The 15,025-nt window shown below is 41.6% G+C and overlaps 1 protein-coding gene across 2 annotated transcripts in view; it reads left to right on the top strand.

The window, feature by feature from the left end:
• Window positions 1-15,025, top strand: part of DMXL1 (Dmx like 1) — a 222,789-nt gene that overhangs the window by 47,790 nt on the left and 159,974 nt on the right. For both annotated transcript variants that reach the window (XM_089673106.1, XM_089673173.1), the window contains exons 3-4: window positions 5,207-5,284; window positions 10,917-10,995. In XM_089673106.1, the coding sequence (XP_089529232.1) occupies window positions 5,207-5,284; window positions 10,917-10,995 (157 nt within the window). The remainder of the gene's footprint in view (window positions 1-5,206; window positions 5,285-10,916; window positions 10,996-15,025) is intronic.

The raw sequence follows: 15,025 nt of genomic DNA on the forward strand, positions 1-15,025 counted from the left end.
TGGGGGCCTCCCCCCTTAAGTTGCAGTGGCAGTGGACGGTGTTGTTTAAATGCCTCAGTTGCATTTCTTCGTGCCCACTGCAAAAATTATCCTGACATGTCACACTTCACGGGCAACAAGCCTACCAAATGCTATTCAAGCAAATGAGGAAGTACTGCAAATGCCCTACAACTGCGTGCAATGCATGCGTTTGTGTTGCATTTGTAGGATTATAGGACTAAAGCAGAACTCCAGGAAAATATTTTTTGGCTTGTGCAGTAGGTCAAATGCTCATTTTGTTCTAGGGGAGAGGACACCAGAAGATATACTCACCTGACCCTTCGATCCTCCCTGCACAAGACCAGTCCTTTCAGCAATCGAAAAAAAACATTTTAGAGACATGTCCCTAATGCCTAGTGTTGCCTTCCCTGCACTGTTTTAGAGAAGCCAGACGTATATCCTATACTCCACATATGAGAACAGTTTCGGAGGATGGTTTTCTTCCCAAGTATAAAATCCACTACCTTATTGCCAATCTCTGTGTATAGCACCTTGCCCTTGTCTGCTTCGAAGATAGTTGGGATGAATTTAATTAGCTTCTGCAGAGTCTGAGTACAAAAGTGAGCCATGCTCCCTTTTCACTTCCTCACTGGCTGCGTGAACCTGTTTTGCTTATTTTAAATTAACCAAAATAAAACCTTAGGTACACGCTGTATCATGCCCAGCCATCTTTTCCAGCAGTGACTCCAGAACGCCACTCGAACTGTGCATTGGCATGGCATCTTCTAGATGAAATGGGAAAGAGATGGTATGTGAACTGATTCATGACATTTCATACTGTTTGAATATGTGAGAAAAGAAATGTGACAGTATAATGGAACCTCACACTTTGTCTCAGGGTGGATTTGATTTAAATCAAACTGATTTAAATCACGATTTAAATCACTAGTCAGTAAGGCTTGATTTAAATCCTAGTTTTCTACATAGACTAATTCTTGCTGGTATAACTTTAATATGCAAGTAGATGAAGATTTTTAGAATAACTTTTCATATTAGTTTTTTTATCCCCAGTTTAATAGGTTAATCATTCATATTTGGACAACTTTTCTGTTGTATTTAGGAAGGAGAAAAATAATCATTACCTTAATAATAACAATTTAAATAGATTTATTCATCTGAAACAATAACATTCCAGCATATGTTATTTGCTTAAACAAACATCCATGTTTGTTAACTAATTTGGCTAAACAAAATATATATATTTTAAGAAACTTAGACTGTCAGCCCCTTCCTCCTCACACTTAGTTTCACTTTCTTCTTGTGCAGATCTATTCTACTCCAAACAATCAGAAAAATATTGTTTCTATTCTATTCACTGAACTTCTTGAAATTTAGCACTGAAGGGGTTTATTCTGTATTCATAGGTTTGTAGAAGTTAGGATTAAGGTCTTTTTCTTAACTCTGTTCATGTTATAACATTTTTGCTGTGAAGAAGAGGCATGTGATCTCCGCTGAGTCAAATTCAGTTTTGAGAACTGCAAAAGTAAACCAAGCATCTGTGATAATATCTTGTAGGCAGAGAAACTGCCCAATAATCTTACAAAAACCTCTGGAAGAGCATGACATTGTGAATGGATTAATGGAATTTATTTACCAAAAAAATTAAACATATACAGCCTTATTCTACATAATTAAAAAACAAATCTTTATTTCATGATGGAATAACCTTTGGATGGTAATATATTTTCCTCCAAAAGCATTTTATTCAAAAAAATCCGATTTAAATAAAAAAAAATCCGATTTAAATAAAAAAAATCAGATTTTTTTTTTTTTTTTTTTTTTAATCATTGATTTTTATCCACCCTGCTTTGTCTGCTATTTTACTGTTCCAAGCACTGGCCTGTGTTCCCTTTCAAAAAATCATAGCCCACCTCTGTGGCAAATTCTTAAGAGTGAGTTTGCAGGTTAGGAGGGGTCCTAAAAAAATGGTCAGCACCATTCACACAACTTACTTTTTTTTTTTTTTTTTAAATCTTAACACTTTCTGTGCATTTGTGACACTTGTTTTGATATGCTTTGCTGCATTATAACCCCAACAAGGTTTTTCTGCATGTGCGTTGAAGCGGATGCAGCGCAGTGTACCCTCAGTTTTTGTGCTGATTACCAGTGTTGTCTTATATACTTTTATTAGACTGGGGATTTTTAGTGCATTTTCTGAAAGCACACCAAAGAAAAAGCATGCAGGACTTTTGGTGTGCTTTCAGAAAATACACCAAAAACACCCAATCTAATAGACGCCTATAGCTTGTGTAACCTGCACGAAAACAGAGGAAACACTGCTCAGCACCCGTGCTGCAGCCAAACCACAGTGTGGCACTATGAAAGTGCTCTTGTAGTGTTTAAAATGTGAAAAATGTATGTATCTTAATAGTATAGTACAGAACGTTTTATTCTTCGACCATGGTCACCCACTCTGAGGCTTCAGTTTTCTCTGTCCAGTGCCTTTAAGGTGATTTTAAGTGCTTTGTGTAATGGTTTTTCAAAGAACAGTCCCAATCCTCTGGTCCCCCACCGGCTGTCCTGGCGCGCGCGCACGCACACACGCACACACACCAAAAAATTAAAGGAACACTTTTTAATCAGAGTATAGCATCAAGTCAATTAAACTCCTGGGATATTGATCTGGTCAGTTAAGTAGCAGAGGGAGTTGTTCACCTGCTTTTGGGTTAATGAAATTAGTAACAGATGGGCAACAATGAGATGACCCCCAAAACAGGAATGGTTTTACAGGTGGAGGCCACTGATATTTTTCCCTATTCATCTTTTCTGTTTTTTACTAGTTTTGCATTTGGCTAGGGTCAGTGTCACTACTGGTAGCATGAGGTGATACTTGGACCTTACAGAGGTTGCACAGGCAGTCCAACTCCTTCAGGATGGCACATCAATACGTGCCATTGCCAGAAAGTTTGCTGTGTCTCCCAGCACAGTCTCAAGAGCATGGAGGAGATTCCAGGAGACAGACAGTTACTCTAGGAGGGCCGTAGAAGGTCTTTAACCCATCAGCAGGACCAGTATCTGCATCGTGCAAGGAGGAACAGGATGAGCACTGCCAGAGCCCTGCATAATAACCTCCAGCTGGCCACTGATGTAAATGTCTCTGACCAAACAATCAGAAACAGACTTCGAGGGTGACCAAAGGGCCCAATGTCCTCTAATGGGCCCTGTTCTAACTTCCCAGTACCATTGAGCTTGATTTGGCATTTGCCACTGAACACCAGAATTGGCAGGTCCGCCACTGGCATCCTGTGCGTTTCACAGATGAGAGCAGGTTCACCCTGAGCACATGTGACAAACGTGAAAAGGTCTGGAGAAGCCGTGGAAAACATTATGCTGCCTGTAACATCGTTCAGCATGACCTTTTTGGTGGTGGCTCAGTGATGGTGAGGGGAGCCATATCCATGGAGGGATGCACAGGCCTCTACAGACTAGATAATGGCACCCTGACTGCCATTAGGTATTGGGATGAAATCCTTGGACTCATTGTCAGACCCTACTCTAGTGCAATGGGTCCTGGGTTTCTCCTGGTGCTCAACAATGCCTGGCCTCATGTGGTGAGCGTATGCAGGCAGTTCCTGGAGGATGAAAGCATTGATACCATTGAATGGCCCCCACGCTTGCCTGACCTAAATCTAATAGAACACCTCTGGGATATCATGTTTCAGTCCATTCAACGCTGCCAGGTTGCATCTCAGACTCTCCAGGAGCTCAGTGATGCCCTGGTCCAGGCCTGGGAGGAAATACCCCAGGACACCAAGCATTGTCTCATTAGGAGCATGTCCCGACGTTGTCAGGCATGCATACAAGCAAGTGTAGGCCATACAAACTACTGAGTACAATTCTGAGTTGCTGCATTAAAATTTCAGCAAAATGGACTAGCCTGCTGCATCAATTTTTCACTTTGATTTTCAGGGTGTCTTTGAATTCAGTCCTCCTGTAGGTTGATAATTTTAATTTCCATCAAACGATGGGGCATCCTTGCATTCCTAACATATTACCTAATCCATATCTGTATAGATATCCAGCATGATATTTTTCCCCATTGAGATCTGATGTGTTTTCATAGTGTCCCTTTAATTTTTTTCAGCAGTGTATGTTAAAATGGAGTTATCCATTAAAGAATCTGAAAGTGCAGAAACATACAAGCGTATCTGCCCAATTTCTGTTTATTTCATTAGCAGATACATTAATATATAACAAAATGTAGCAATACATTGACTGTGGTACACTTAAACTCCTGACATTGGTGAAACATTTGTGAACTTAATGGGACATTTTAATGTCTGAATGAAACAGCACAATGAAACATGAGACAGAAAGGAGAGAAAATAGAATAAGTAAGAGAAAATGTTTGGATAATCCAAAAGAGGCATAATTTGTTGCCTCAAAGGAGACAATGAATATATGCAGTACAGTTCCCCTAGGTCTTTATATTAAATTTACCTTAGTGGGACCTTCTCAGAAAATAAATATTAAATGGAAAACAACTTATTTTAAAATCAACTAATATGTGAATATCAAACACACTGTTAAGCTGGAAGCCAAAATGTGATTGATATTATGCTTATCAATCAATAGAAAAAAAAATCTTAAATATAAACTATACAGTATATGTAATCAGATGGCATAAAGTAATAATGAATAAAACATTTTATTTTCAAATGTAAAGTAGACTTACAGCAAAACACAACATCCTTCTTCCCCCACGTTGTTAAACTCAGATATGTTAAGATATGTTTATTTTTTTTGAGTAGTGTACATGCACATGCTTATGTTGAAGATAAATATGGAAGTGGTTTGTTTAGCTAATAGAACCACTGTAAACTGGTCATAGATCAAAATTCTGCCAGTTCACCAGGGACAATCAGTGTGTGGTCATCCCTGCTCAACATAAGTTGATCAGATTACATGATAGAAAACTTCTGTTGATCAGTGGCTGCAGACGCTGCTCAGTGAATTCTGACAGCGGCGTCCTGCCGATAAAGTAAAATGTCACAGTGGGTGGGGGCGAGGGGAATCCTTCATCCACCTTGTTTGTGTAGATACAGAAATCTGATCGGAAAAAAAATACTGGTCTATGGCCAGCTTAACAGAAAAGTTGTCTATCTTGTTAAATGTTGGCAGAAAACATCTGAGTGGCCTCATGCTGACTTCTTGACTTTGTTTCTAGATTGCGGCTTCCTATGGCAATGTGATTTGCATCTTTGAACCTGTGAATCTGTTGAAACAAAAAAGCTCACAGTTACAAGTAAGCATTTCATACTCCATGTTTCTATATTCATTGTCTTTAAGATCTTGTAAGTGAATATCAACAGTTCTGATTATTTTAGAAGCGTTACCTTGATATATAGGTAGAACAGCAATAGTAATACCACAGGGAAAGTAGTTTTGTTTAGTAACTGGCTATAGGTGAGTAATAAACTGAAGGGCATGGTCCTCACTTTCCATGGTTTCAAACAGCCAAAGCTACTCTTGCAGTGGGTGTAAACGATTTACCAACTAAGGGCTGGTTCACACTAGGAATTTCACAGGAAAGCGCCACACATTCCTGTGCGATGCATTTTTAGGCCATTCATTTTGAATGGGCTCAAAACGCACTGCACCGCACCAAAAGTACTACATTTGGAAATGCACTGCAACCAGTTCGTATGGATCAATTTTGATGGCTGATCCCTAAGATTAATGGTACCTGAGCCTCGTGTGGAAGGAGTCAACAAGGTTTTGCCTGTAATGTGACCTTTTTGGCGCTGGACCCTGCGTTAAAGAACTATGTGCATTTTCTAAACAACCAAGGCATTTCTGGCAGGGTGCTGTATGGGTCCAAGGGAGTGAACCCCCATGACTTAGGGGGGACCCAGTCCTTGAAGGTCCTCAGGTGACATGGCCCGCCATGATGAGTGAAGATTGGGTCTCTGGTTATTGACAGAACCATGTGGCAGGATTGTTAAGTGGGACTCCCTGGTTTTCTCAAAAAAGAAAAAAAAAAAAAAAGGGAGAAAGATGTATTTTAAATACATTCTTTGAGGGGCATTGTCATTGTTGACCATATACACTATATTGCCAAAAGTATTGGGACGCCTGCCTTTACACGCACATGAACTTTAATGGCATCACAGTCTTAGTCTGTAGGGTTCAATATTGCGTTGGCCCACCCTTTGCAGCTACAACAGCTTCAACTCTACTGGAAAGGCTGTCCACAAGGCTTAGGAGTGTGTCTATGGGAACGTTTGACCATTCTTCTAGGAGCGCGTTTGTCTGGTCAGGCACTAATGTCGGATGAGGTTCTGGCTCGCAGTCTCTGCTCAAATTCATCCCAAAGGTGTTCTGTTGGGTTGAGGTCAGGACTCTGTGCAGGCCAGTCACGTTCCTCCACCCCAAACTTTCTCATTCATGTCTTTATGGACCTTGCTTTGTGCACTGGTGTGCAGTCATGTTGGAACAGGAAGGGGCCATCCCCAAACCATTCCCACGAAGTTGAGAGCATGAAATTGTCCAAAATGTCTTGGTATGTTGATGCCTTCAGTTCAGTTCCCTTTACTGGAACTAAAGGGCCAAGCCCAACCCCTGAAAAACAGTCCCACACCATAATCCCCCCTTCACCAAACTTTACACTTGGCACAAAGCAGTCAGGCAAGTACTGTTCTCCTGGCAACCGCCAAACCCAGACACATCCATCAGATTGCCAGACAGAGAAGTATGATTCGTCACTCCAGACAACACGTCTCCACTGCTCTAGAGTCTAGTGGCAGTGTGCTTTACGCCACTGCATCCAGTGCATTGCATTGCACTTGGTGATGTAAGGCTTGGATGCAGCTGCTCGGCCATGGAAACCCATTTCATGAAATCTCTACAAACTGTTTTGTGCTAATCTGAAGGCCACATGAAGTTTGGATGTCTTTAGCTATTGACGCTGCAGACGGTGACTTCTGTGCGCTTCAGCATGCGCTGACCCCGCTCTGTCACTTTATGTAGCCTACCACTTCGTGGCTGAGTTGCTGCTGTTCCCAGTTGCTTCCACTTTGTTATAATACCATTAACAGTTGATCGTGGAATATTTAGTAGCAAGGAAATTTCACGGATGGACTCATTGCACAGGTGGCAACCTATCACGGTACCATACATAAATTCATTGAGTTCCTGAGAGCGACCCGTTCTTTCACAAATGTTTGTAGAAGCAGTCTGCATGCCTAGGTGCTTGATTTTATACACCTGTGGCCATGGAGGTGATTGGAACTCCTGAATCCTGAATTTGGAGGGGTGTCCCAATACATTTGGCAATATAGTGTATGTGTATTACAATCACCACTTTTCTTCTATGCAGTCACAGCGGTAACACTTATGAAAAGCCAGTTAACCACAGCCTCTGTGTCCTATGTTATATGGCCACTAGGGCCATCGGGGCTCTTTGTATGACCATCTTACATGGTCTGTGTGTGCTGATTCCATCTGGTGAAGATGGACAAACAGTTAATCCATGAGGCGGTCTTCCTGATTTTTTTAGGCCGCTTTCTGAAGCACAGGGCGCGTGTGGTCCTCACAGTAGGGCCCAGAAGCCACGGGCAGCCATGTTACTTAGGGAAGCAGTGCTCCATGTGGATCTCCTGTTTAGCTGTGGCAAGAGACACACAGCAGGCTATCCATTCAGGCCCGTGAGTCCTTTGGGTGTTGTGTAGTACAGTCTGCCAATATGTACTGGATTAAGTGTTATATCTTGTTATTTAAGCTGTGATAGTTGCTGCTTGGTGGATTACAGTTGCATAGTAAGATGCTGTGCTGGTAGGCTCAGTGTTTTGTTTTGATCACAAGCCCCAGTTGCATTTCAGTACACTTTGAGTAAGCAATGTCTTCCAGAAAGCTGTGTGGGGGAGGTACAGCAGGAAGGGACACATGTGCATCGCAGACAGGTTCTGAGGATTCTAGTTGGGGTTCCCCTGTGATAACTTCTGAAAGACCAGAGGCGGCTGGACAATCTGAGCCACTGTGCTTATCTTGAATTGTGGCTACTGCCAATGCGTTTGTCTCATCCTATGTTACAAAGATGATTTAGCGTGAGCATTGGCTGGCTTAGTGGATAAAATCGCTGGGATGATTGCCTTGGTTATGTAGGCGGGGAAAAAGCAAAAAAAGGTCCCCTTCCCCCTGATCCTCCTGTTTTAGAGATGGAATGGGTTGAGGATGTAGAGGAAGTAGCTGTTGAAGAGTTGGAGGAGGGTCAAGCAGAAGACTCCGCTTCAGGGGAGTCCATGCCTGATGAGGTCCTGGCATGTTCAGCTTCGCCTTGAGAAAGATTGTTGGTACGTGCAAGATTTTAATTGCCTCCATTGGAGGTTGTGGAAGCCTCCTACTCCTCTTTTTGGGTTTACTGCGGCCTCTGTAGAATGTTCATACCTTCTAATTGCACCCTCTCTTATAGAAGGTTGTTTATGTTGATTGGGATCATCCAGATAGAATCTTGTCCCTCCCTAGAGGCTTTCCATCTTGTATTATATGGAAGAGAAATTTGATAAGAAATGGAGCATGCCAGTTGTTGATGCTGCTGTCTCCTCTCTGAATAGGAATTGAACCTGTCTAGTAGACAATGCCCAGGTATTTAAAGACCCAGTGGATAAGAAGTTGGAGTAAATACTAAAAGCTTCTTTTGCTCTGGCTGCTTCTGCGGTGCAACCTGCTATAGTGGCAATTGCCGTTTGTCAGTCCCTGCAGTAGTACCATATAAAAAGGTTGGTTAGGAATTTTTCTGTTCAGAGAGAAGTTGCAGAGGAGGAGGTGGCAGATTTACCCTGCACCTTGTGCTTTGCAGTCGATAAAGCACAAGCAGTAGTACACCAGGATAAGGGGGGTGTTGTGCCCTCATCCATCTTTCTTGCTTAAAGTGGTTTCTAGCTTTCATTTGAACCAGAACATTGTCCTACCCTCCTTGTTTACCGAATCCTTGTTCTGCAGCAGAGAGATTCATTCATTCTTTGGATGTAGCAAGAGTCCTGAGGATCTATCTGAAAATGTCAGCACAGATCAGAAGATCCAAATCCTTATTTGTGTTACCGGAAGGGCCCAGGAAAGGGCAAGCAGCATCTAAATCAACTATTTCTCGTTGGATCTGTCCGTTAATCATTCAAGTCTTCGGTTTGGCCTTTTGAGCTAGGGTGCACTCTACCAGAGGTGCAGGAGCCTCATGGGCGGTTTCGTCATTGGCCCAGGTTTGTGAAGCCGCCATTTGGTCTTCTGTACGTACATTCACAAGGTTCTACCAGGTGGATGTTAGGGCTGCAGAGGAATGCGGCCTTTGGTCAGTGTTTTTTTTTTTTTTTTTTTTGTTACGAGCGACACAATATGTCTGATGGCGGTTTCTGTGAGTCTCCCTCCCTTCGAGTATTAAAATCCATTTCTTGGAGCACACCACGGGACACATAGGTCCCACCTCTCTTCTGGTATTTCATTGCTTGCTACAAAACTGAGGCGCTTGATGTAGTGGAGGGGTTATATAGGGGGACTACCTGTTTGGTCTGCCAGTATCCATTTACCTATAGGTGGCGCATAACCCAGATAGTAATGATTATAGCCTGCTCTGTGTCCTGTGATGTACTCCACGAAGAGGATTTTACAGGGAAGTATGTAGAAAAAATCCAATTGTCAAATTTTGAGAAAACCCCACCATATGTTTTGTTTTCTGTTCCCCTCCACACAGAATACAAAAAAAATCCAAAAACCTATTTCTTAAATTTTAGGCCTCATGCACACTGACATTTTTTTTTAAACTCCCCTAGAAACCTCCTCCTGGCAGTAGCTTTTTAGCCCAAAACACACCTGACACTTGTGAAAGTGTGTACTGCGTTTACACATTTACCCATGTCAAGCATTTGGGCGTTAGTTAATTTAATTGGCTAGAATAGATAATTTATTCTGGCCACTGAAATAAATGAACGCTCAAGTGCAAACCGCGTCTAGCGTTTGGGCATGTTTAAGAGAATCAAGCATTTTTTCTGCCGAAACACTGCTGCTCCTGGACACACTGGAAGTGTTTTTTTTGTTTTTTTTTTTGTTTTGTTTTGCTTTTCTGCCACTAAACTCTCCTGCCACAAAACTCTGCTAAATTGCTAACATGCAGGGGAGTTTAGAGGAAGTAAAAAAAAAAAAGGAAAACGCCTGACGCCCTTAGATGCCCATTGGTGGAGGGCAGTTTGTAAATTTGTAACTGTTTGCTAGAACAGATAGTGTTCAAATTTAGTTTACAGCTGATAATGAAGAACTGCAAACACAGTACAGACAGGGTTATTTATATTAAAAACAGGGTTGCCAACTGTCCATCCATCCGTTTATCCATTATACTATGTTAATGAAAACATGTAACAAATATAAAGTAGGTGTTAACCCAATTTGGCTGCAAAAGTGTACTTACACTTTTCAGCAATAAGGCTCTTATTGCATACTAGACACCCTTTGCTTTTTTATTATTAGTCTTTAGTCTACCCATTGCTATACCTCAGCATGAGTCCTTTAATCTATAAATGATCCTTTTGAACCACGTTAAAAATTATAATTTTTGTTTTCCCTAAAATAAAGATGTTTGTACTTACCTGCTTTGTGTTTCTTTTGCGGTCCCCCACCTGCGCTGTCCTGTGCTCCAAATGCCCCCTTAGCAAGCTGTGTGCTGCGGGAGAACCCATTTGCTTAATTTTAAATTGCATAAATCTACAGCTAAAATAAGATTGTAGCTACAGGTATTCCTAAATCTGGCATTATTCTTTGCTCTTTTTCCCACTTTCCTAAAATTACAAAGCTTTTTGATGGGTGTTCCACTGCAGATACAGAGAAATGTGCAAGATATGTTTGTTTTCTTTGTGTTACAACCTTGATGAATCCACATTTACTTTTTTTTTTAGGGAAGTCGCACACAGTGGCAGAAGAGTGGCCACATAGTATTGGATTCTGTTGCACATAATTTAACTTGGGACCCAGCAGGTAAACAACTATATATTCTAGCTTTGCTTGCCTACCAATTGATTAAAGGACCCTGTAACGGTATTATCGCCAGCGTTATAATGATAACCTCTGTTAGTTTGTACACATGATTGGTAATTACAGAAACTTTTGTAATTGTGTTAGACTGTTGACATCCTTTTGATTCTGTTGCAAAAAAAAAGAAAAAAAAAAGTACATTTCCTTATTAGTTATAAGATACTGGCATTCCCAAAGGTTACTTCTAATGCAGGCCATAGATGGGTCGAAAATCGGCCGATTTTTTTCGGCCAAAAATAAAATCGGCTGATTTTCGGATCGTTAGTGGGCTAAATGTTTGGCCGTTTTTCGGTATTTTGGCAGATTTTTTTTTATCGGTAAAGTTGGAAAAAAATCAGCCGATTTTCACGGCAATGATGGGCAAATCGGCCGATCTTTTACCGATAAAAAAATCTGCGCATGAGCAGTGACCTGCAAGAGGAAGACAAAAAGAAGAAGAAGAGGAGGATGAAGAAGAAGAGGAGGATGAAGAAGAAGAGGAGGAGGATGAAGAAGAAGAGGAGGAGGATGAAGAAGAGGAGGAGGATGAAGGTGAAGAGGAGGATGAAGGTGAAGAGGATGAGGATGAAGATGAAGAGGAATTCCAGTCCGGCAAAAAGTGTCCCTGCAGACAGCTCCGCTATTTCTTTGACAGTTCCTTGACATTTATAGAGGTTGCAACAATGTATCTATTTGTTTCCGAATAAAACCATCTGTATCCTAAATGGATACAAATAGATACATTGTTGCAACCGCTATAAATGTCAAGGAACTGTCAAAGAAATAGCGGAGCTCTCTGCAGGGACACTTTTTGCCGGCTCTAGACGGGATGAAAATCGGCCGTTTTTTTTTTTTTTGTTAACCGTTGCTTTAACGACCGATTTTTTCGTTTTTTTTAAAGAAAAATCAGCCAATTTTCGACCCATCTATGGCCTGCATAAGTTTGTTTTTTTTTAAAGTCGAAACACAGCACACAGTTGACACTTTGATTGCTCTAGATGTTAACACCTTCCTGCCCAGTGTCATTAGTACAGTGTCAGTGTTTTTTATTAGCATTGATCACTGTATTCGTGTCACTGGGGATGTCAGTGGCAGTCAGTTCCCACCCAGTGTCAGAATGCCCGCCGCAGTCCCGATATAAGTCGCTGATCGCCGCCATTACTAGTGTAAAAAAAATTCCAGTATTTATACCGCCTTTTGTAGACTATAATTTTCATGTAAACCAATTAATTTTTATGTGCTGAGATTTTTTTGGTTTTTTAGCAATGAAATGTAACAGAATAAATTTTGGCCTAACTTTATGAAGAAATTTGATTTTTTTAAAAAATGTTTTATTGGATTGGTTTTATAGCAAAAAGTCAAAAATACTGTTTTTGGGGTGTTTTTTTTTGTTTTTTTTTTAATTGTCTGAATTTTTTATTTTTTGCGCTATAAACAAAAAAGACAGAGGTGATCAAATACCACCAAAAGAAAGCTCTTATTTGTGGGAAAAAGACAAATTTAATTTATGTACACCGTTGCATGACCGTACAATTTTCAGTTAAAGTAATGCGGCGCCGTATCGCAAAATAAATGGCCTGGTCAGGAAGGGGCGTAAATCCTCTGGAGGGCAGGTGGTTAAAGCAGTATTAAACTCCTTGAAATTATTTTTTTTTAAATGAGCTCTCTGCTGGTTTATGTCATACTGTTTTGGTATGCATGCCATCGCCATGCGAGCACAATATGGAAGACTTACCTGTCAAAGGATGCCCTCCAGCGGTGGGCTGTCAGTGCTCAGGCACTCCCAACTTCTTCCGATCATCCTTCCAATTTCACTCTTTTTAGCCTCTTCAATAACTGGGATGCAATAGCATTGCTCCCATGCATGCGTGGACTCACTTCATTGCAGCACAGAGCAGGTGTGCGTGCTTGGCTCAGTGTACATTACCACTGACAGGAAGGGGGAAGCAATTATAACAGGAGAGCGCATTAGGATCTTTTGTTTTCTGTCATAAAAATTCTGCCTGTCAGCGGTTTTTACATGTTTGAGTTTAATACCACTTTCAATAGTTTATCTCAACCCTCTAACTGCTGCTTTGTCTGGATAGCATCATTGCGCTAGGGTGCACCTCATGATGCAAAAAAAGCCCTTAAAGTTGAGGGACTATGAAAGTATAAAAGCTACAGCCAGGTAATGTTTTCCTCTCCACATCATCTTACCAGCCAGTAACGGCACATGTAGCGTTATCATCTTGATGCATTTTCATCTGGAATTTAAGTATAGGAGATGCCATTGTGGACTTATTTAGGAAAGCTTTAAGCTCTCATTGCTGACATCTGCTACTAAAAGTGTTAGTAGCTTTACTACCATACTGAATAAATGGCTTTAAAGTGGTTGTAAACCCTTACGTATACCCAGTTAAGTGGCTGGCCTCAGCTAACACGTGAAGTTGAAACAGATCCTCCTACATACGTTGCACCTGTATTTGCAGCCCTCGCCTCTCTACAGCCTATTCAAAGTCCAGAATTTCTGAAGCGTATTTGAGCTGTTAGGAGAAAAAAAAAAAAGGGTGGTGGAGAGCTGAAAGTACACTCTGCAGAGCTCTGTGGGGAGAGCTGATCGGAGGGAAGAGACACACTCCTTCGCACGGGAACATAGCTAAGGCTGTCAATCACAGGCTGTGTGCTGGATGTCCTTCCCCTGTAATCCTTTTTTTTTTTTTTCCTCTTGATGTCAGGAAAATTGGTCAGAAGGGACTCATGCAGATAGCAGAGGAACAGGGCAGCAGGCAGAAATTAAACTTGGTCCCCTGGATAGAGGCATTTACACACTAAAGAGGGCTATGTAAACTTCCTGTTTGCTTTGAATTCTTCCTGAAATTGTGCAGTGCACTTCTATCATGTAACATTGCCAAGGCACTGCTGTTCATGAAGCTTTCTACTTGCATACCTAGAGTGGAAATCAACGAGGGCATATCCTGTCCACTCCTGCTTCTCATGACTGCTATTCTCCAATAATTTGGGGTGAGATTTTGTGACGTCACTACTCTATTCATTAATCTTCTGGGGAAGAAACTGTAGCTGGGGGACCTGTAGAGTAGTGGAAGCACTCCCCTGCTTTAGCATCATCCATTCTGCCAGTAGTAGATCACCAGTCTAAGGGTGGCAGGTCTAACACTAGAAAGCAAAGCCCTGCGCCTCTGCTAAGATGGCTGCCTCCACACAGAAGCACAGTATGAATGAAGGCATGGTATGTCTCTACTGGGGACAAGGTTAGCTGAAGAAAGTCCAGAGGTAATATTAGTAACAAGCCCTTTGCCCTTGCTTCTTTTGGTTCTGTCTCCACAGTGAAGGTCTTTTTTAGTGACTTGCTAACTATTAAAGCCAGGCTTAAGATGGCAGGTAGGTTGAGGGTGGGAGGTGGCAATGGGGGGGGGGGGGGAATGAGGGAGATCCCCCTCCCCCCCAACAGCTGTTGCTGTATTTTTCTCTGATTTTATGGATAATCACTTCCTACAAGAGCTCCCCAATATTCTTTCCCAGTCATTCACAATTTGTACTGTTCTGCCAATTTTGTTTCTATTTGAGTGTAGGGATGAGTGGGGATATGCCAGGTATCAATTTAAGGTAGGTTTGTTGAATGCTGATTGGAGGGAAAGGACACCCCTCCCTTCACACAGCACACAGGAGCAGAGCTGAGGCTGTCACTCAACGGCTGTGTGCTGGAGCTCCCTCCCTTCAAACTTTTTTTTTTTTTCTTTTTCCTTGGTGTGAAGAATATTTGTCAGAAGTGACTATAGCAGAGGAGCAAGGCAGCAGACAAAAATTACACTTAGTGCTCTGGAAAGGGTATATACTGGAGCATTTTGTGGAATGGTGAGAACAGATCCTCCATTTTTCCCCTCTTGTGGATCCAAAAGGGTGGTCACTCAATAATGGCCCCTTTTTCATGCCCCAAAATTCTGTTTTAGTACAGATATTTCAGTGGAAAAAAAAAGCGCATTTGCCAAATATT

This window comes from Staurois parvus, unplaced genomic scaffold (assembly GCF_062004578.1).
Source record: "Staurois parvus isolate SC_StPar_1 unplaced genomic scaffold, SC_StPar_1.0 ptg000004l, whole genome shotgun sequence".
Classification (NCBI taxonomy): domain Eukaryota; kingdom Metazoa; phylum Chordata; class Amphibia; order Anura; family Ranidae; genus Staurois; species Staurois parvus.